The sequence below is a fragment of the Eufriesea mexicana genome, unplaced genomic scaffold (assembly GCF_001483705.2).
Source record: "Eufriesea mexicana isolate 0111107269 unplaced genomic scaffold, ASM148370v2 scaffold2888, whole genome shotgun sequence".
In the NCBI taxonomy this organism is placed as follows: Eukaryota; Metazoa; Arthropoda; class Insecta; order Hymenoptera; family Apidae; genus Eufriesea; species Eufriesea mexicana.
Genome location: NW_016910972.1, coordinates 879,701 through 895,444, shown reverse-complemented (window position 1 = coordinate 895,444; position 15,744 = coordinate 879,701). Strand labels below are relative to the sequence as shown.

Sequence of the window (15,744 nt, the reverse complement as noted above, 5' to 3'; positions counted from 1 at the left end):
ACGTCCATGCAATGGCAAAAATTGCTATAAAACCACCTTCGAAGCCAAGTACCGCGGAACTATTTGTGCCCACTAGAATCAAACACAGAGCAGCTACTGACGACAGAAATAATGAAATACCAATCATTTTTGGCCGTTGAAGCACAGTGAGTGCAAGTCCTGCTAAAGCGGCAGCAGGCACGAAAGCCAATTGAGCAACAAGATGACCATGTAATGCTTCCTCTATATAAATATTATAATCCAAATCAAGAGTCGGACATGGTCCCCTTAAACTTAACTCCGTATTATTTTCCAGTATACATCTCGTAAACGCTTGTGCGTATAGATCTGTATCTACAAATCTACAAATCAGAAAAAATCGTGTACTTTATATCTAAAAAAAGCATTGTCGAATATTACAATTTCAAATACATACTTCGAGTGTACAATAACACTGTCTGTAAAATGAGTTTTACTAGACTTTATGCTACTGAATTCTACAGATTGAAAAGTACAATTATCGAAATCTACATGACTGAATACCAGTTTAGTGAATCTGAAAAATAAGTACTCTTATACTATCTAGCTCATCATACATATCATACATATTCTTTTCTTATATTTACTTAATTTTCTTGTATCTACTTACTTGCAATTTAAAAATGTTGAATCTTTATAGTGACGATTTTCTAAAGAACCATTAAATGTTCGTCCCCTATATTCTTCTCCAGAAATATTTATAGTGTGAGCTTTATATTCTGTAGCACGAAGAAGTTTAAGGTACTCTGGACACCAAACCATAAGACCGTATAGTCTGAAGTAAAATAAAACCATATTATAAAAGAAAAGATCATTGAAATGTTTAATGAAAATACATACCCAAATGATACGGTTGACCAAATAATTATAAGCACTACTGTGACGCGCAAATGAGGTGACACAAATAATTCCAAGAAGGAGTTCCAAAACTAGAAATTTAATGAAAATTAAATATTATATTTTAAAACTATAGAGTCAAAAATACATATATCCATACCATTTCAATAGAATAGATTATATCAGCCAAAACACTAGTGTGATTAGTAGGAGATGGAGGTGCCAAACCATGAGGCCTTTTAGTTGGAAGCTCTAATTCAGAAAGTTGATATTGGGCACCTGTTGCACCTTTTCGTGTATTATTTTTCTTGTATATTTTCTAATAAAAAATATGGTAACTTGAATAAAAGTAGAATTAACACATTTTTTAATTAAAGGCAAAGATATAAAAAGATACCTGGTAAACCATCATTGCTTCCACATCCCTGCCTGCTTCTACCAAATATCTTGGACTTTCTGGTAGAAAAATAAGCCCAACAGTAGAACATAATGCAGGTAAACAACAAAGTAAGAGGAAGCGGTGCCAAGCACTGAAATGTTCTTTATTCTCAAGAACTACCATTTCTCCAGTTGTAGGAACAACTACCCATGCCAGAAGAGCTGCATATACACCTCCCAATGCTCCTGCTGCTACTAATAAACCAACCCACCTACTTCTGCTTAACCTTGGACAACATTCTGCGAGATATGGAAATGCTAATGGTAAAGATCCTCCTACTCTGTGATGAAATAAATTGTAGAATTTACTTAAATGAGCTTAAATTATATTTAAATGAAAAAGAAAAAGGAATTTCTTACCCAATTGCAGAACAAAATCTAGCACACATAAATGTACCATAAGTTGGTATAAAAGTGGCAACACCGCTAAATAAAGCATGAACAGACATTGCAGATAATAAAGATCTGCGTCTACCAATTCTATCTCCTAAGCCACCCCAAAATAATCCACCTAATGCCAGGCCCATTAAAGTAATATTGCCTGTAATAAAAAAATATGAAAAAAATTATCTAAAAGTGCATTATAAAAGGAATAAAACAAAAACTTACTAAGCCATCCTTTTTCATTGTCCTCGATACATAGTTCAACCTCTGCACTTGGTAAAATATATGGTACAACAAAAAATTCAACAGTATCTGCCGCAAGACTCAAGCCTGTACATAGAGCAGCTAACACTTGGAAGTACCCAACACCAGCCTGTAAAACAGTTAACAAGTTAATAATTTATTATATAGTAATGACACATAACATACAAATACCACTAATGGTACAACACAATAAATAACCAGTTATTTCACAGAGATGTTTATTAAATATAAATTATTTAGGTGATACAAATGATGAAAGAGTAAATTTAAAATTTGTAAAAATATAAATGTAACCTTCAAATAAATTATAAAAAAAATATTTACTGGAAAATCATTCAGGTAGCTTGGTATCTCTTGTGACTCATACTTTGTTTTTACAATTGATTCATCTAAAACTTTATCCATGTCGAAAGATTAAAAAATCTAAAACACTAGCAGTGACAAGGTAATTAAATAACTAAAGGAAATAACTTGACTAAAAGGGACGCCATTTACTATAGGTTATGTTTTTGTTGTTCGATTGACGAAAGTTCAATATTTTATTTCGATGTGTCGAACGGTTTGCAACAGCCAATGTAAATACAGAATTCAAATTTGTATAAGTTTATTGGACTGCTATTTGCTTCGCGCTTTAGAAAAAAGACTCTGAAAATATCGATCGATAATCGATATCCCAATATACAGAATGAGTCACGCAATATCACTCAAATTTTTTTGTAAACTGTTATATGAAAAAATATTTCAAATACATGTTATTTGGTATAAAGAGGAGCATACAACACAATAATTAATTTGTTTTGTCCGTTCTTTATCAAGATATGAAGGTCACCTTAAGTTTTTTAACTATAATGTGCATTATTTGATTATTACATTGAAATGTCTATTGGAAATAAAATAAAAAATTATCACGGTACATGGGATCAATAATTAATGATAAAGTGAAAATATAAAAAAATTATTGTATTGCATGCTCTTTATATCAAACAACTTTCGTTTAAAACATTTTTTCATACAACAAATAGTTTACAGAAAAATTCGAGTGATACAGTTACGTTATTTACCCCGTATTTCGATAATCACAATTTACTTACAACTTTAATTTAAATTTTAGTTGCGCGGGAGTTTCTATAATGATTGGTAATAAATTCATTATTTAGAATATATATAGAATTAATTATTGACAATACACGAATTGGAGTTTAAGTATATTGATATAACTTAATGTTGTAGGTTAAATAAGCACTCTAAAGTTGTAAATCAGCGCTGGAGTAGGTAAGATTTTTATCAAAATAATCTATCAAAGTTATTAACTTCGTAACGTTCAAAACGATTTCAAATCTTCCACAGTTACTCATATTGAGGAAAAACAAAAGTAAAATTAGACGACATACCTGTTTGATGGCATCTTCATGAAACTGTGCTAAAAGGGTTGCATCGGCGGTCGAGTCAATGAGATCATGCTCAGCGGAATCGGCTGAAGCCGTGTTCACACCCGCAGTGTTAGCGTTCGACGGTTGAGTCGTCATCTCCTCAGTGTATAATCCTCCTCTAATACTTAACGTGCGTTCTCCAGTTCCGGATACCGTGCCACCGCTGGAAGATGCGAGACCACCCCCGCTGCCAACGAGCCACTGGCTTTCCTCCTCCGACGAGGGCATCACTGCCACAAATCATCTACAACATCATTAATAACAATTTACAATCTAACTCTATCAACAAGGGCAACAAATCAACGAAACGTATGAATTCTCAATTTGAGACTTTCTTTCATAATGCCTTATTATCACGGTTAAATCCAATGTTATTCAACTTTGATTACTATTATACTTGAGAAGCGTTATCTTATTGTTCTGTTCGCTATTAGTTATTAATAATTGCAAAAAGCTATTATACTTTTCTTTTTATTATAGAAATATATTTCAGCAAACAATAGGACGAGCTTCTATAATTCCTGCAGTTTTATAGTATTAAAAAGATCATTAGCTGACACGTAAGGACGTACTTCAAAATCATTTGGAAAATCTAATTTGTACGTAATTATATTTATATTGCGTCAATGTGACGACGTCATTAAAGATTGCATCGAAGCATGCATTTTTCGTAGGCATTTATTATCACGGTTACATGGCTTTGGTACATGTCATCAGAAACACACGTCGACATGCTAATTTATCGATTCGTGTTCACTTATACAAGTCGATCATATACACCTACGAATAACGCTTGTGGATAGGGTCTGTACATAGCTTTATTTAAATATACACAACTACACGTGTCAACCTTGTGGTAACATCGATGAGGTGGATGGACATTGTTAACTATAACGGAGTCTACGTTTCCGCAACCTTTTATGTCTCTTCTTTGACATTTTTCTCGCTTTTCCCCTATCTTTTTTTTTCTAACATGGCAAACATGATATATTTCCCCTCCTACGCATTCATTTTTCGTTCTTCTGTTTCCATTCACTTCTCTTATCAATAAATAATAAATTTATAGAGTCCACAAGAAATATTCAGAAAAATTTATACACTATAATGTGTTTAACCCCAATACGTATTATACACAGTTTTAACATTATTATTTTTGGTAATTCCAAGAATTAAAATTGAATATCCCTGTATATATAAATCTAAAAGTGTTTAATTTTTGTCCCTGAAACTTGCCCAAAACATTAATTTATAATTTTTGGAAATCGAATACATATGGTGATAAAATAGTTGCATAATGAATAAGCGTCACTAAGGAACGTAATATTATGCAGATGATATTTATTCATTCTCTGCAGCTGATTATTCAATCACTGAAATAATAGTGTACCTTCTAGTATAGACTCTTGTTCGATGCTTGTTAGACATTTTACAATATACTATTATCACGAGAAAATATTCTTCTTCTGGAATATCAAGTGATAAAACGATGCAGTAGGAAGTTAACGAACACTCAGATTACAAGATGTTCGAGAAAGATAAATATTTGTCAACTTTCGTGATAAAGTAGAATATATCTAAATGTACATACGTCCAATTACACGTCGTGTGCGAGTTGCATAAAAATAAAACAAACTTGAATTATATTAAATTACATTAAACTAATCATTCGATGCCCTTACCAATAATTGAGAATAAAAAATCGAAAAGCTCACATCCCCGTTCGTCTTTATTCCTTTTGACTTCCTAGATTACATCGCATACCTCTTGTAATACGACATGCATGTGCATTTTCTGGTGAATTGATTACCGTCGTCCAAATGTTTCAGTACACGAATCTCAGTAGGATAGAATCGCTTGGTGCGGAGATGATTATACGAGTGTCGTGTTGGTGGAGGACAGATAGGAAACAGAAGCCACACGTGGCCGCTTAACGATGTATTACAATGTGCACTCGTTGAATTTCCGTCGCGTTTATGACGCATAACAGAAAATTTCGCGAGAGGTTCGTCGGATGCTGTGGTCGGTCTCTGACTCGGCGTAAGCACCCCTACTCACTTTGCTTTAATATTGGTGTGGAAACGTCGACGTCGTGCGCAGTGACGATCGCCACGATACGTATAGAGTTAAATACGCACACGATAACTGTATTTAATTGATGATTAGCGCTAATTAGAAGATGTGTACAGGGTTCGCGGGGTATATACTTCTTGTCATGCATGTCTGAATTTCAATAAGAACGCAACTAGATGCTGAGGTATTATAGTATTATTCATCTATCTAATATAATGTAATACTAGTCATACCTGGTTAATAGAAGATTTCCGTGAAACGTAACACCTTCCACGTGTTCTTTTTATTGGCAAGTTTTCCCATCACTTTATTCCAGATCTGCCGTTCAACGCCGATTAACACATTCAATCCGAGACAGTCGTCGATTGTTCATTTAATGATTTTATTTAAGATCAAAGTTATTGTTGCCCATATAATGAGGATGCACTCATAATACAATTTCACGATGATTTTGTAGGCTCGATACGTAATCGCTATCAATATTATTGTAACAGTTGTTTTTAAAAAGACTACAGCGACGGTTGTTTATCACTTTTACCGCATCATCAAGTGTGTGAAGCATAAGTTCTTTGTCATGTTCAGTAGTATCATCTCGTCATCTCGTTGCACAGTAATTATGTGCCCCAGAATTGACTTGATGGTAAATGACTATTGAAATATTATCGTTCGACTGAAATTTCATTCAGTCATAAATGGATGCACTTACACTACAGAATTTGACTAACCATAATTCAATTACATGTGGTAGTATTTGATTAATGTAATATTGTCCCAGTTATTGATAGAAGCTCTATTTCAAACCGGCAATTGTCAAAAAACAGGTCTTCCATTTGAAAAAAACTATCACATCAGTTTTTTTTTTTATTTTTATCTACGACTAATTATGAAAAATGCACACTTTCATATTGGCTTTAGCGTTCATACGACAATCACGTTACACCTCCGAGTTTTTGCGCGCGGCGTTGATGCCTTAGAAATCAATGAAAGGACGGCAAGTCACGAATACAAGAACACTTGAATCTATCCGCCAATAACTGCTTTGTTTTATAACTTTATTATATTTTCACAGTTTCACACTTGCCAATTAATATTCCGTTGAAATGAGTGTCTAACGTTTACATTTCGGTATCAAACGTTTCTTCGATGCTTATGAAAAGCAAGGAACTTTGGCAACATTTTCATAGTATGAGGCAAACAACACTGCGCGTGTATTGATTGAGGGAACAACTACGAGCAGCTAGAATCACCTTCGCCCTATATAGCGAAACCACCACTATACCTCCCCTCGACCCTCGTTCGACGTCAACTCGACGAGTGTTTGTGGAACGGCTCATAGACACTAAGATCTTTCAAATCTAGACCTTTTGCTAGCAAGGGTTGTCGACCTACCTCTGTCAGTTCTTTATATTTCATCTAATCCTTTTCTAGTATTATAATTAATTTTTGTATAAATGAATATTTGAGATACATATATTTTTAAAGGAATTCATGAATAAATCTAAATTTAATGCAGAAAAAAGATTTTTTTAAATCTCGTAGAAAAGATTTCAATTTCATTCAATTGATCAAGCATAGTATATGCAATAAAAATTAAGATACGAAAATTTCAATCTACAAGAGTTTATAAGTTTAATGAAGTTCTTAAAATTCATAATTTATATGTAAAAGATTGTAATTGGTCGATAAGAAATACTACGATATCAAAAAAATATATATGCTTTATTATTCATCAGAAACTTCGTCGTCTTCAATTCTTGCTTTTTCCTCCATCTTCGTTCGTGCAATTAATTCCTTGGCTGGATTGAATACTCCATTAGTTTGCACATTGCATATGTAACACCTTGTACTTTTTTTGTAATGATCTAAAGCACATTTTTCACAGAAATAGTGTTTGCATCTAAAAGATATATTCATTTTGTATAATCTATATTTAGTTATAGAATTATAACAATAGGATGATAAATCGGATTATAATAAATACTTCGTAACTACGGGATCGGTAAAACTATTTCGGCAAATAAAACATTTAAATGGCAATGTTTCTTCATCACTATTGATTTCATATTTTTTGTCATCTTCATCCCCACTATTATTGTATTCTCCGGTTGCAGCTTCTCTTTCGAGTTGCCAACCCAGTTTATAATCTGAGCGATCATGAAGAAATTTACAACTATCTAAAAATGAAATCAGTTACATGTTTGAGTAAATAATTGATATATTATTGATTATAAGGGCTTTAATTTTATTTACCTCCAAAGCCACAGAAACCAGTTTCTTTATAATCTTTACATATATCTGGTTGATAATCCCACCTAACAGTTGCTCTAAGATTAGATGGTGCTCTGATTGGTCCTTTACGTACCATACCACTGGAAGCATTTCCAGCAGCTGTATCTTTCTTCTTATAATATTGAGCATAATTATTTAAGCCTCTATAAATCTTATCATCTTCTTTTCCTTCAAGTTCCTAAAAAACCATCATTATATTTTTTGATGTTGTTTTATCTTTAAACATTTTTGTACCATAACATTTTTTTATATACTTCATTTATTTTCTGAGCTTTCTCAAACAATGCTTGAGCATCCTTATCTTTTTCTGTCTCTGTTTCTAAAATTGCTGTAGCTCCTTGGTCGCTTGGTCCTGCTGGCATAGGAGTTCTAGAACTCTTGTATGATACTGTAATACTTTCTTCTTCACTGCTATCATTATTAATTTCTTTATGGTGACCTTTTAATCTCCTTGTATTAGTCTGTAAAACACTAATATTTATAGCAAGTTTCTACTTTTATTAAAACTTGAATTTAATTGAATATTATGTTTGTCAAATTTTACTAAACAAGCTTATGCATAATTACAAAAAAATACTTTATAGTCCTATCTGATATTTACACTTTGTTTCATAGGATTATTATCACCCAGCTTCTTTTCCTTTTTAACTACCGTAGTTTCATCTTCACTGCTCTCTATTTAAAAAGTAAGAGAAAAATATTGTTATTTATGGACAGTATACATAACCTACAGAGACTGCTAATCAAGTTTATATAATGAAATTATGGTCTATTGAAGCTAGAGAAAAAAGTCAGACATTCTTTAAACGTACATACCATTTTCATCATTCACCGTTTTACGTTTTCTCGCTGCAGTACTTCGAATTTTTCTTCTTTTGAATAAAAACGTGCAATTTTTCTTATCTGTTTGGGATTCTGCGTCTTCCATATTTGTTTTGTAAACAACCAGGTTTCAGTGCTTCTATAGTTTGAACATTTAACATCTTTTGAGTATTTTAAAATCTGTGAAAATATTATTTTAATTTTCTGTTTGGGTGATCGATATCAAATTTATTTAAGTAAGTTAAGTTCTTGAGCACGTATGTTTTAAAGGTATAATACATATACTTTTCTCAAATTAACAGGTTAATCAGGAATGATACACGATCGTCAAATTGTATTTCAAAATATGAAACTGTGATATAAGCGAAATCGTAAATTAAATGATTTTACCAGTAAAATAAATATAAACTTCTTATGCTTTTATAGTATAATTCATAGAAAAAAAAAATTTAACGAGATATTAACAGTACATTTTTGGCGCGTTTCAGAGAAGTTAATATGAACAAGAAAAAAAATATGGCAATTGATTTCCAGGACAATATGATATTATTAACGAGGAAATATTTAAAACGTAAAATTATGTGTCCTGAAACAAAATTTAGACATCATGTTAAAGAAAGAATGCATATACTAGAACTGTTAAAAAGAACTGTGGATATGGGTGAAAGTAATTCTGCTTTATTAATTGGACCTAGGGGTAGTGGAAAAACAACAGTATGTTTTGAGTTACTAGCTTTGCTTGAAAATCATAATATTTTAATAATTACTTTACATTTTTATACTTTATTTTTCCAGCTAATAAACAGTATTTTAAAAGAATTATCATATGTAAAAAGTTTTAAAGAAAATGCATTGATAGTGAATCTTCATGGTCTTGTCCACACTGATGATCGATTGGCTCTGAAAGATGCTACACGCCAAATGCAATTAGAAAATGCAGTTGGTGATAAAGTTTTTGGCACATTTGCTGAAAATTTAACTTTTCTGCTTGATTGCTTAAAATCAGGTGATAAGAAGCATTCCAAACCAGTTGTATTCATATTAGATGAGTTTGATTTATTTTGTGAACACCACAATCAAACTCTATTGTACAATCTATTTGATATTGCTCAATCTGCACAAGTAAGTATAAAATATAACCCTGTGTATTAATTGGGAATTGATTTCAAAATGAATAAAATTTTTATATGCTTAGGCACCAATATGTGTAATAGGAATGACTTGTAGACTAGATGTTATAGAACTCTTAGAAAAAAGAGTTAAATCAAGATTTTCTCATCGGCAAATATTTCTATTTCCTGGGGATACATCATCCTCAGAACAACCAATATCTGCTTTTGATGATCGTTTAGAACTTTTTCAACATCTTCTAAGCCTTCCTGATGATGAGAATGTAAATAGGATAGAACATCAATATGATGATTGCACGATAGATCCACAATTTGGATCTGTATGGAATGAGTATATAAAAAGTTTAGTTAGTAACCCCACTCTGGTAAATCTGTTAAAAAGAATGTATCAGATTGATGTAAGTGAAAGAAGTTTTAGAAATTTTTTGGCAATGGCTGTTTCTACATTATCAGAAAAACATCAAAGACTAGAAGTAAATGATTTTGTAGAAGCAAGTAAAATGTTTTCTCAAGATGATAAAGTGTTGATGCTTGAAGGATTGTCTGTATTAGAAATATGTTTAGTAAGTGTACCTATTGTTTCTTCTGTTGCTATAGGATGGATATATTTTTAACAAATTATTATTTTAGATAATAGCAATGAAACATGAAACAGAAATTTATGATGGAGAACCATTTAATTTTGAGGCAATTTACAATCGTTACATTAAATTTGCTAATCAAAATTCTTCTATACAGACTGTTCAAAAACCTGTTATTATGAAAGCATTTGAACATATTAAGGTAAGGTTTATAAAATGGTAGGAAGATAGTATTGTCATTATATTATAACGTAAATAATAACACTATGCGTATCATTTCCACAGAATTTGGAGTTTATATTGCCAGTGGGTGGTATGAATTCTAAAGTTGAAAAAGAATATCAATATTACAAATTTTTACTTACCTCACAACAAGTTATGGAAGCTGTAAAAAATTATTCTGGATTGCCAACAGAAGTGTCTCAATGGGCAGTGACTAACATATAATCATGATGTATTATTCATAAAATTGCAGGTGCTAACAAATTTAGCTAAAACACAAGTATTTTTTGGAACAAGTACGAGATTTGTATTTTTTAAAATGCATTTTCACCATAATTATTTATTTTAGGAAAGCAAAAGTTTGTTTTCTATACTATATTTTGTACAAGCGTTTTACATGTGTATTCATTTCAAAAATATATGTCTTTTACACATATGAAACTAGACATACAAATGTACTTAATATCTAAACTGAAGCATTTTCTAAAAGCAACTACGATATCTAATAAGATCATGTGCTATCACAACAGAAATTGTAGTTTTCATTTACAATGAGATTAGCATAAGCGTGTATATAGATTCAATATTTGATAATACTAAATAAGGTGAAAAATTAGGAATTGTTATTTTCTAGATATCTATGTAATACAATCTTTAAAATGCAATTCCTCCCTATTATAGCATTAGGAAGGTCCAACATCACGTCCTGAATAAATAAAGACGACAAATAACTTTTCATAACAATATTTTATCTGAAACTTATAATAGAAGAGATTTCTGTATAAGTGCCATGCTATTAATCAAGATGTTACGTGTATTTACAGTGTCTGTGATCTTTCAACAGGATTGTTCCCTATATACTAGCATTCATAATTCTTATTCATGTAGTCATTTAAGATTTTAATTATTTATCAAAGAATGCGTGTACATTGTATGGTTTAACAGGAACGTGTGAAAGCGACAAAACGTGTATATGAGTACATTTATATGTTTCTAATAAATTTACGATCGCTATGTTGTTAAAAAGCATTTAAAAACTAATCTATCCAAGCAAAATTCGGTTTGTTTTCATCGTTCAATACAGAATCAGTAATAGTATTCAACTGAGAACTCTTTGATATTTTTTTTCCAAGTAGAAATTGTTTTCCGCACTTTAAATGATATTTACGATTATATTTTTCGATATACGAATTGTGACCTGTTATAAATCGATTTATATAATTAAATGAGTAATATTTTTCAGTCAAATGCATCTTACCAGGATTGATTCCTACAGGATGCACATTTCGTAACTCCTGTTTTTGTGAAATTGGTCGAAAAGCAGACATGGCTCTACTTATTCCAATCTAGAAGTATATAATTTTATAGTGTATAGACTTTTTTAACTATAAATATGTAATAGTTGAAATAAAAACCTGTGTATGTCGAATTCGATGTTCTACTAAATCTGCACCTAGAAGTTCATCATGAACACTCATTCTAATCGGTATTATTTTATTTATAGACTAGAAAAATGAAATAGTAAGTAACATATTTAAATAAAAGAGAATACTTTAAATAATATTTAATATGATCTACCCATAGCAAAATGATAGATATTGTAAAACTCCAAAGTGCTAAGCATACAACTGTTAAACATTGCACACCTAATAAATACCCTCCTCCTCCTATAAAAAAAAAGTACTTTTGTATAATTTAATTATGTCGTATGGATATGTATTATATAGACCTTTAAATAATCCTTTTCTTCCACTAGTAGTATCAAGGGGATATGGATTGTCTGCAAATAAACCAACAGCAATAATACCCCAAATTCCACTGGCACCTATATTATAGGAAAAACAATCAATAACTTAAGAGATGTAAAAGGAATAAAAAGCAAATTTAAGAAAAGATTAAAACCATGTGTAGCACTGGCTCCAACTGGATCATCAATATGCATTTTATCTAAGATGGGCATAATGAAACATGTAATAAAAGCACCAATCATTCCAACAAATATGGCTTCCCATGCTCTAAAAAGAAAACAACCACCTAACTGACATTGTAAAGTTATTGTTAAGATAAGAAATATTTCAGTTCATATTAATGATTATTTTATTTTGAAACTTACCTGTAACTGCAACCAGTGAACCAAGGATGCCATTTATTTGACTTAGAATGTCAATACCATTTGGACCATTTAGACTGAAACCTAAACCAACTAATCCACCTCCCATGCTTGCTAACATTGTAGAAACTGCTGCTCTAGCAGCATATTGCCATCGCTGCCCACTAACACCATATGTACTACCACTATTGAAAGCTAACCAGCCCCACCTTATATAATTACTGTATATTAATATATTTGATAATTCAATTCTATAAACAAATGATATGTAATTATTTGTTTTACCAAAGTACAAATAAGCCCATAATCGCATTGACTGGACATCCAAGAGGCAATGAAGCAGTTCCATTATCATATCTGCCTAATCTTGGTCCCAACATAATGGCACATGCGAGTGCTTGCAATTATAAAATTATATTTTAAACATTTGTGAACAAATTATCGCAAGAAAAATATGTTAATATTTTACCCGAACTACCACCAACGAGGTGCACTGCTCCTGAACCAGCAATATCAACAGCACCCATATTTTTTAAGAAACCCTGATCACCCCATAACCATCCCGCTGGTACGCAATATACGATTGTATTTAAGAAAGAAAATAAACAGTATGCTTTAAAATTGCATCTGTAATCGTACGAAATCCAAATAAAATAAAGAATATTTATAAATGATTTTGTATAATTACCGTTCTGCCATTGCACCGCTAACAATAGTTGTTGAAGTAGTTGCGAAGCTTAACTGGAATAGAAATGCAGCACATTTTGGGCCCATAAATTTATCTTCTAATGAAGGATCTATTAAAAATTCTCCTATACCGATGAAAGGATTATTAAATCTGTTTGTTCCAAAACTTAATGCGAAACCAAAAGCCCAATAAGTTAAACCGCCGAGTACTATATCCACTACGTTTTTCATCATAATATTAACTTCATTTTTTAGAGAAACACATCCAGATTCCAACATACCGAAACCTACATAACGGAAAAAATAATCTTCATTGTATTATTTAATGTTATCTAGTTAAAAATTTTACCTGTTTGCATAGTGAAGATTATGAAGGAATTTGTCACAATCCAATTACTATCTTCTTGATTTAAATTATAAGCAGAAACAATATATGTTTCGGCAGTTGAAGTATTTGTGATGTTTGTTTCATTGTTCTCTATTTCCATTTTATTTCAAGACTTCCTTCACCGAAAGAGTAGTATTAACTAGGTGGTATTTTCTATTTGACCGTCCCAGCAGGCAGTCAAAGGAAAACACGTTAAAAATGAACGAATCGCTACGAAAACATATTAACTATGAACAAGTTACAGTTTCAATCGCTTTCTCTCGCTACGGTAAATTTGTTTCTGTATTATAAAAATGTGTCATTAATGGGTAGGGAAATAATTATATTAACAGAATTTCTTTTTATATTCTTTTTATTGGCCCACATCCAGCCGTTACAACAAATTTTGACCTCACCACATGTTCAGCAAGTTCTTTCCATTTTATTATGGTCAAATGATATTGAATCACGTGAATAGAATAATACTAGCCTAAATAAGAATAAATTATATCACATAAAACATCTACACAGAATTATGAATTTCTCATAAGGCCATTCTAAATATTAGTAGTTTTTTAAATAAACATTAAAATGTGTAAATATATTTTTAACAATTGTGAAGTAAAATATTCTTCTCAATATGAAGAAAGTTTTCTTTTTAAAACTTTTTCAATTTTGTAATATCAGGCTAGACAAGATAAGAAAACCATATAATATAGCTCTGATTCTGACATTCTGATTCCCTAAGCTTTTTCGATCAGGGGTGAGTGATGGAATCAAAAAAATACAGCGTTTGTATATTTGGCAGACAAACATGTCCAATTTACCTTAAGGAAGCAAACTTAATACATGGTGCTAGAATTTGAAGTTTCATTCAAAATAATTAAAAGATGCAATTTTGCTAACACTTCCAAAAGCTTCTAAAAGGACTACGTTATTGTAGATGGCAAATTCTTGTTGTCTGCTCTTTTGTTTGGATGTTGTCTTCTGTTTTCTTTTGGAATTTAATGTCCATACACATTTTCATCGCTGTATGCTATGTAGAGAAAGAAATCTTCTTCATGATGTTCCTATGAAAAATTTAGATTATAGTAAACATAAATATATTTTTGTATCTTCATACTTGAAATTATATAATTACCGCATAGAGAGAACCCATAGTAGCACTTGTTGGAGGAATAGTATTATTCACAAAAAAGAAAAGAGCATCTTCCGGACGAAGGTGAATTCGTTTACGGACTAAAAAGTAGAATTGTCCCACGGTCAAGTCAGATGGTACTAGATATTTTTGTTTATCCAAGTCACTAATTTTAGCTTTTGGAGCCTTCTCAACAATAACCTATGAAATACAAATTTTTTCATCAATTTCAGTTATGAAATAATATAATGAAATAAAACTTATTTTAATAAAAAAGTAATATTTAATTATCCTATCAAAATTTTCTACATTAGTACAAGAACCATAAATGTTTAAAACTTGGCCCATTATCAAGATCAAAAACCAACTTCAAATTCATGTTTGATATTATATATATTTGACATTTATCCAAATCTCTAAAGAAGCAAGAGTTGGTTAACATTTATAATATTTTACTTCATGTATGAAAACAACAATCGTCGATATATTGAAATTCCTTAAAAATTGAATGATGAACAAAATTATTTTTCTTTTCGTTTGATTTTATTAATAAAAAATTATAAGTATGAGCATAGTATGATCAATAGACTCGAGCAATGGCAAAGCGAGTATATAAAGAAATTCGATACGAATAGTAAATTTAATCATTTACTAGATCAAAGGAAAAAACTTCGCATCACCTCGAAATATGAGCGTATACGACGTAGAAAGCCGACCTTGGCTCATTCCAGGCCAGGAGATTCTCGGGATACGGACTAAATCGGTTAATGACGAATTACAATGGTCTATTATAACGATAAATCGATGATTTTTCGAAACGATGCAGCTTGCATTGGGAAAGAAAATAAATTTTTTTCGTCGATTGATAAACTAGTTAACATTTTTGATGAGGTACTTACAGGAACCCTTTCGGGATATTTTCGTCGAATCTTTTCACCCTCGACCTTTCTCCTTTCG

General features: G+C 31.3%; 5 protein-coding genes across 5 annotated transcripts in view; 1 reads left to right on the top strand and 4 right to left on the bottom strand.

Moving 5' to 3' along the window:
• Positions 1 to 3,610, bottom strand: part of LOC108550666 (synaptic vesicle glycoprotein 2B) — a 3,928-nt gene extending 318 nt beyond the window's left edge. The window contains exons 1-9 of the mRNA XM_017904462.1: positions 3,333 to 3,610; positions 1,903 to 2,050; positions 1,654 to 1,834; positions 1,253 to 1,574; positions 1,016 to 1,174; positions 859 to 947; positions 629 to 793; positions 416 to 535; positions 3 to 341 (exon numbers count right to left, since the gene is read on the bottom strand). Of these exons, the coding sequence (XP_017759951.1) occupies positions 3 to 341; positions 416 to 535; positions 629 to 793; positions 859 to 947; positions 1,016 to 1,174; positions 1,253 to 1,574; positions 1,654 to 1,834; positions 1,903 to 2,050; positions 3,333 to 3,599 (1,790 nt within the window). The 5' untranslated portion in view covers positions 3,600 to 3,610. The remainder of the gene's footprint in view (positions 1 to 2; positions 342 to 415; positions 536 to 628; positions 794 to 858; positions 948 to 1,015; positions 1,175 to 1,252; positions 1,575 to 1,653; positions 1,835 to 1,902; positions 2,051 to 3,332) is intronic.
• Positions 3,611 to 7,149: 3,539 nt separating this feature from the next.
• Positions 7,150 to 8,667, bottom strand: mdlc (RING finger protein mdlc). The gene is made up of 6 exons (XM_017904399.1): positions 8,547 to 8,667; positions 8,332 to 8,405; positions 7,985 to 8,191; positions 7,692 to 7,908; positions 7,423 to 7,615; positions 7,150 to 7,338 (listed from the first exon to the last, which is right to left on the bottom strand). Exons 1-6 carry the CDS (start codon positions 8,656 to 8,658, stop codon positions 7,164 to 7,166), a joined length of 978 nt encoding a protein of 325 aa, XP_017759888.1. The 5' UTR covers positions 8,659 to 8,667; the 3' UTR covers positions 7,150 to 7,163.
• Positions 8,668 to 9,050: 383 nt separating this feature from the next.
• Positions 9,051 to 10,710, top strand: Orc4 (origin recognition complex subunit 4). The gene is made up of 5 exons (XM_017904407.1): positions 9,051 to 9,266; positions 9,348 to 9,674; positions 9,748 to 10,245; positions 10,313 to 10,465; positions 10,549 to 10,710. Exons 1-5 carry the CDS (start codon positions 9,051 to 9,053, stop codon positions 10,708 to 10,710), a joined length of 1,356 nt encoding a protein of 451 aa, XP_017759896.1.
• A 613-nt stretch (positions 10,711 to 11,323) lies between these two features.
• Amt (Ammonium transporter) lies at positions 11,324 to 13,770 on the bottom strand. Its single transcript, XM_017904413.1, has 11 exons — positions 13,632 to 13,770; positions 13,284 to 13,569; positions 13,065 to 13,222; positions 12,881 to 12,992; positions 12,599 to 12,804; positions 12,388 to 12,519; positions 12,215 to 12,310; positions 12,064 to 12,152; positions 11,901 to 11,990; positions 11,744 to 11,831; positions 11,324 to 11,683 (listed from the first exon to the last, which is right to left on the bottom strand). Exons 1-11 carry the CDS (start codon positions 13,768 to 13,770, stop codon positions 11,523 to 11,525), a joined length of 1,557 nt encoding a protein of 518 aa, XP_017759902.1. The 3' UTR covers positions 11,324 to 11,522.
• Positions 13,771 to 14,004: 234 nt separating this feature from the next.
• Positions 14,005 to 15,744, bottom strand: part of Atg8a (GABA type A receptor-associated protein autophagy-related 8a) — a 2,138-nt gene continuing 398 nt past the window's right edge. The window contains 3 exon segments of the mRNA XM_017904384.1: positions 14,005 to 14,719; positions 14,791 to 14,988; positions 15,687 to 15,744. The exon segment at positions 15,687 to 15,744 is cut by the window's right edge and continues 29 nt beyond it. Coding sequence (XP_017759873.1) covers positions 14,654 to 14,719; positions 14,791 to 14,988; positions 15,687 to 15,744 — 322 coding nt within the window. The 3' untranslated portion in view covers positions 14,005 to 14,653.

Bases quoted from the DNA above. Each gene is read 5' to 3' on its own strand.
- Amt (XM_017904413.1), bottom strand. From the start codon at position 13,770: ATGGAAATAGAGAACAATGAAACAAACATCACAAATACTTCAACTGCC. The intron at 12,520-12,598 runs GTAAGTTTCAAA...AATGTCAGTTAG, and splicing joins TTCACTGGTTGCAGTTACAG to GTGGTTGTTTTCTTTTTAGA. The intron at 11,832-11,900 runs GTTTTTATTTCA...ATATACTTCTAG, and splicing joins ATCGAATTCGACATACACAG to ATTGGAATAAGTAGAGCCAT.
- mdlc (XM_017904399.1), bottom strand. From the start codon at position 8,658: ATGGAAGACGCAGAATCCCAAACAGATAAGAAAAATTGCACGTTTTTA. The intron at 8,192-8,331 runs GTAAATATCAGA...AGTGTTTTACAG, and splicing joins ATAATCCTATGAAACAAAGT to ACTAATACAAGGAGATTAAA. The intron at 7,339-7,422 runs GTATTTATTATA...TATATCTTTTAG, and splicing joins ACCGATCCCGTAGTTACGAA to ATGCAAACACTATTTCTGTG.
- Orc4 (XM_017904407.1), top strand. From the start codon at position 9,051: ATGAACAAGAAAAAAAATATGGCAATTGATTTCCAGGACAATATGATA. The intron at 9,267-9,347 runs GTATGTTTTGAG...TTATTTTTCCAG, and splicing joins GGGGTAGTGGAAAAACAACA to CTAATAAACAGTATTTTAAA. The intron at 9,675-9,747 runs GTAAGTATAAAA...TTATATGCTTAG, and splicing joins ATATTGCTCAATCTGCACAA to GCACCAATATGTGTAATAGG.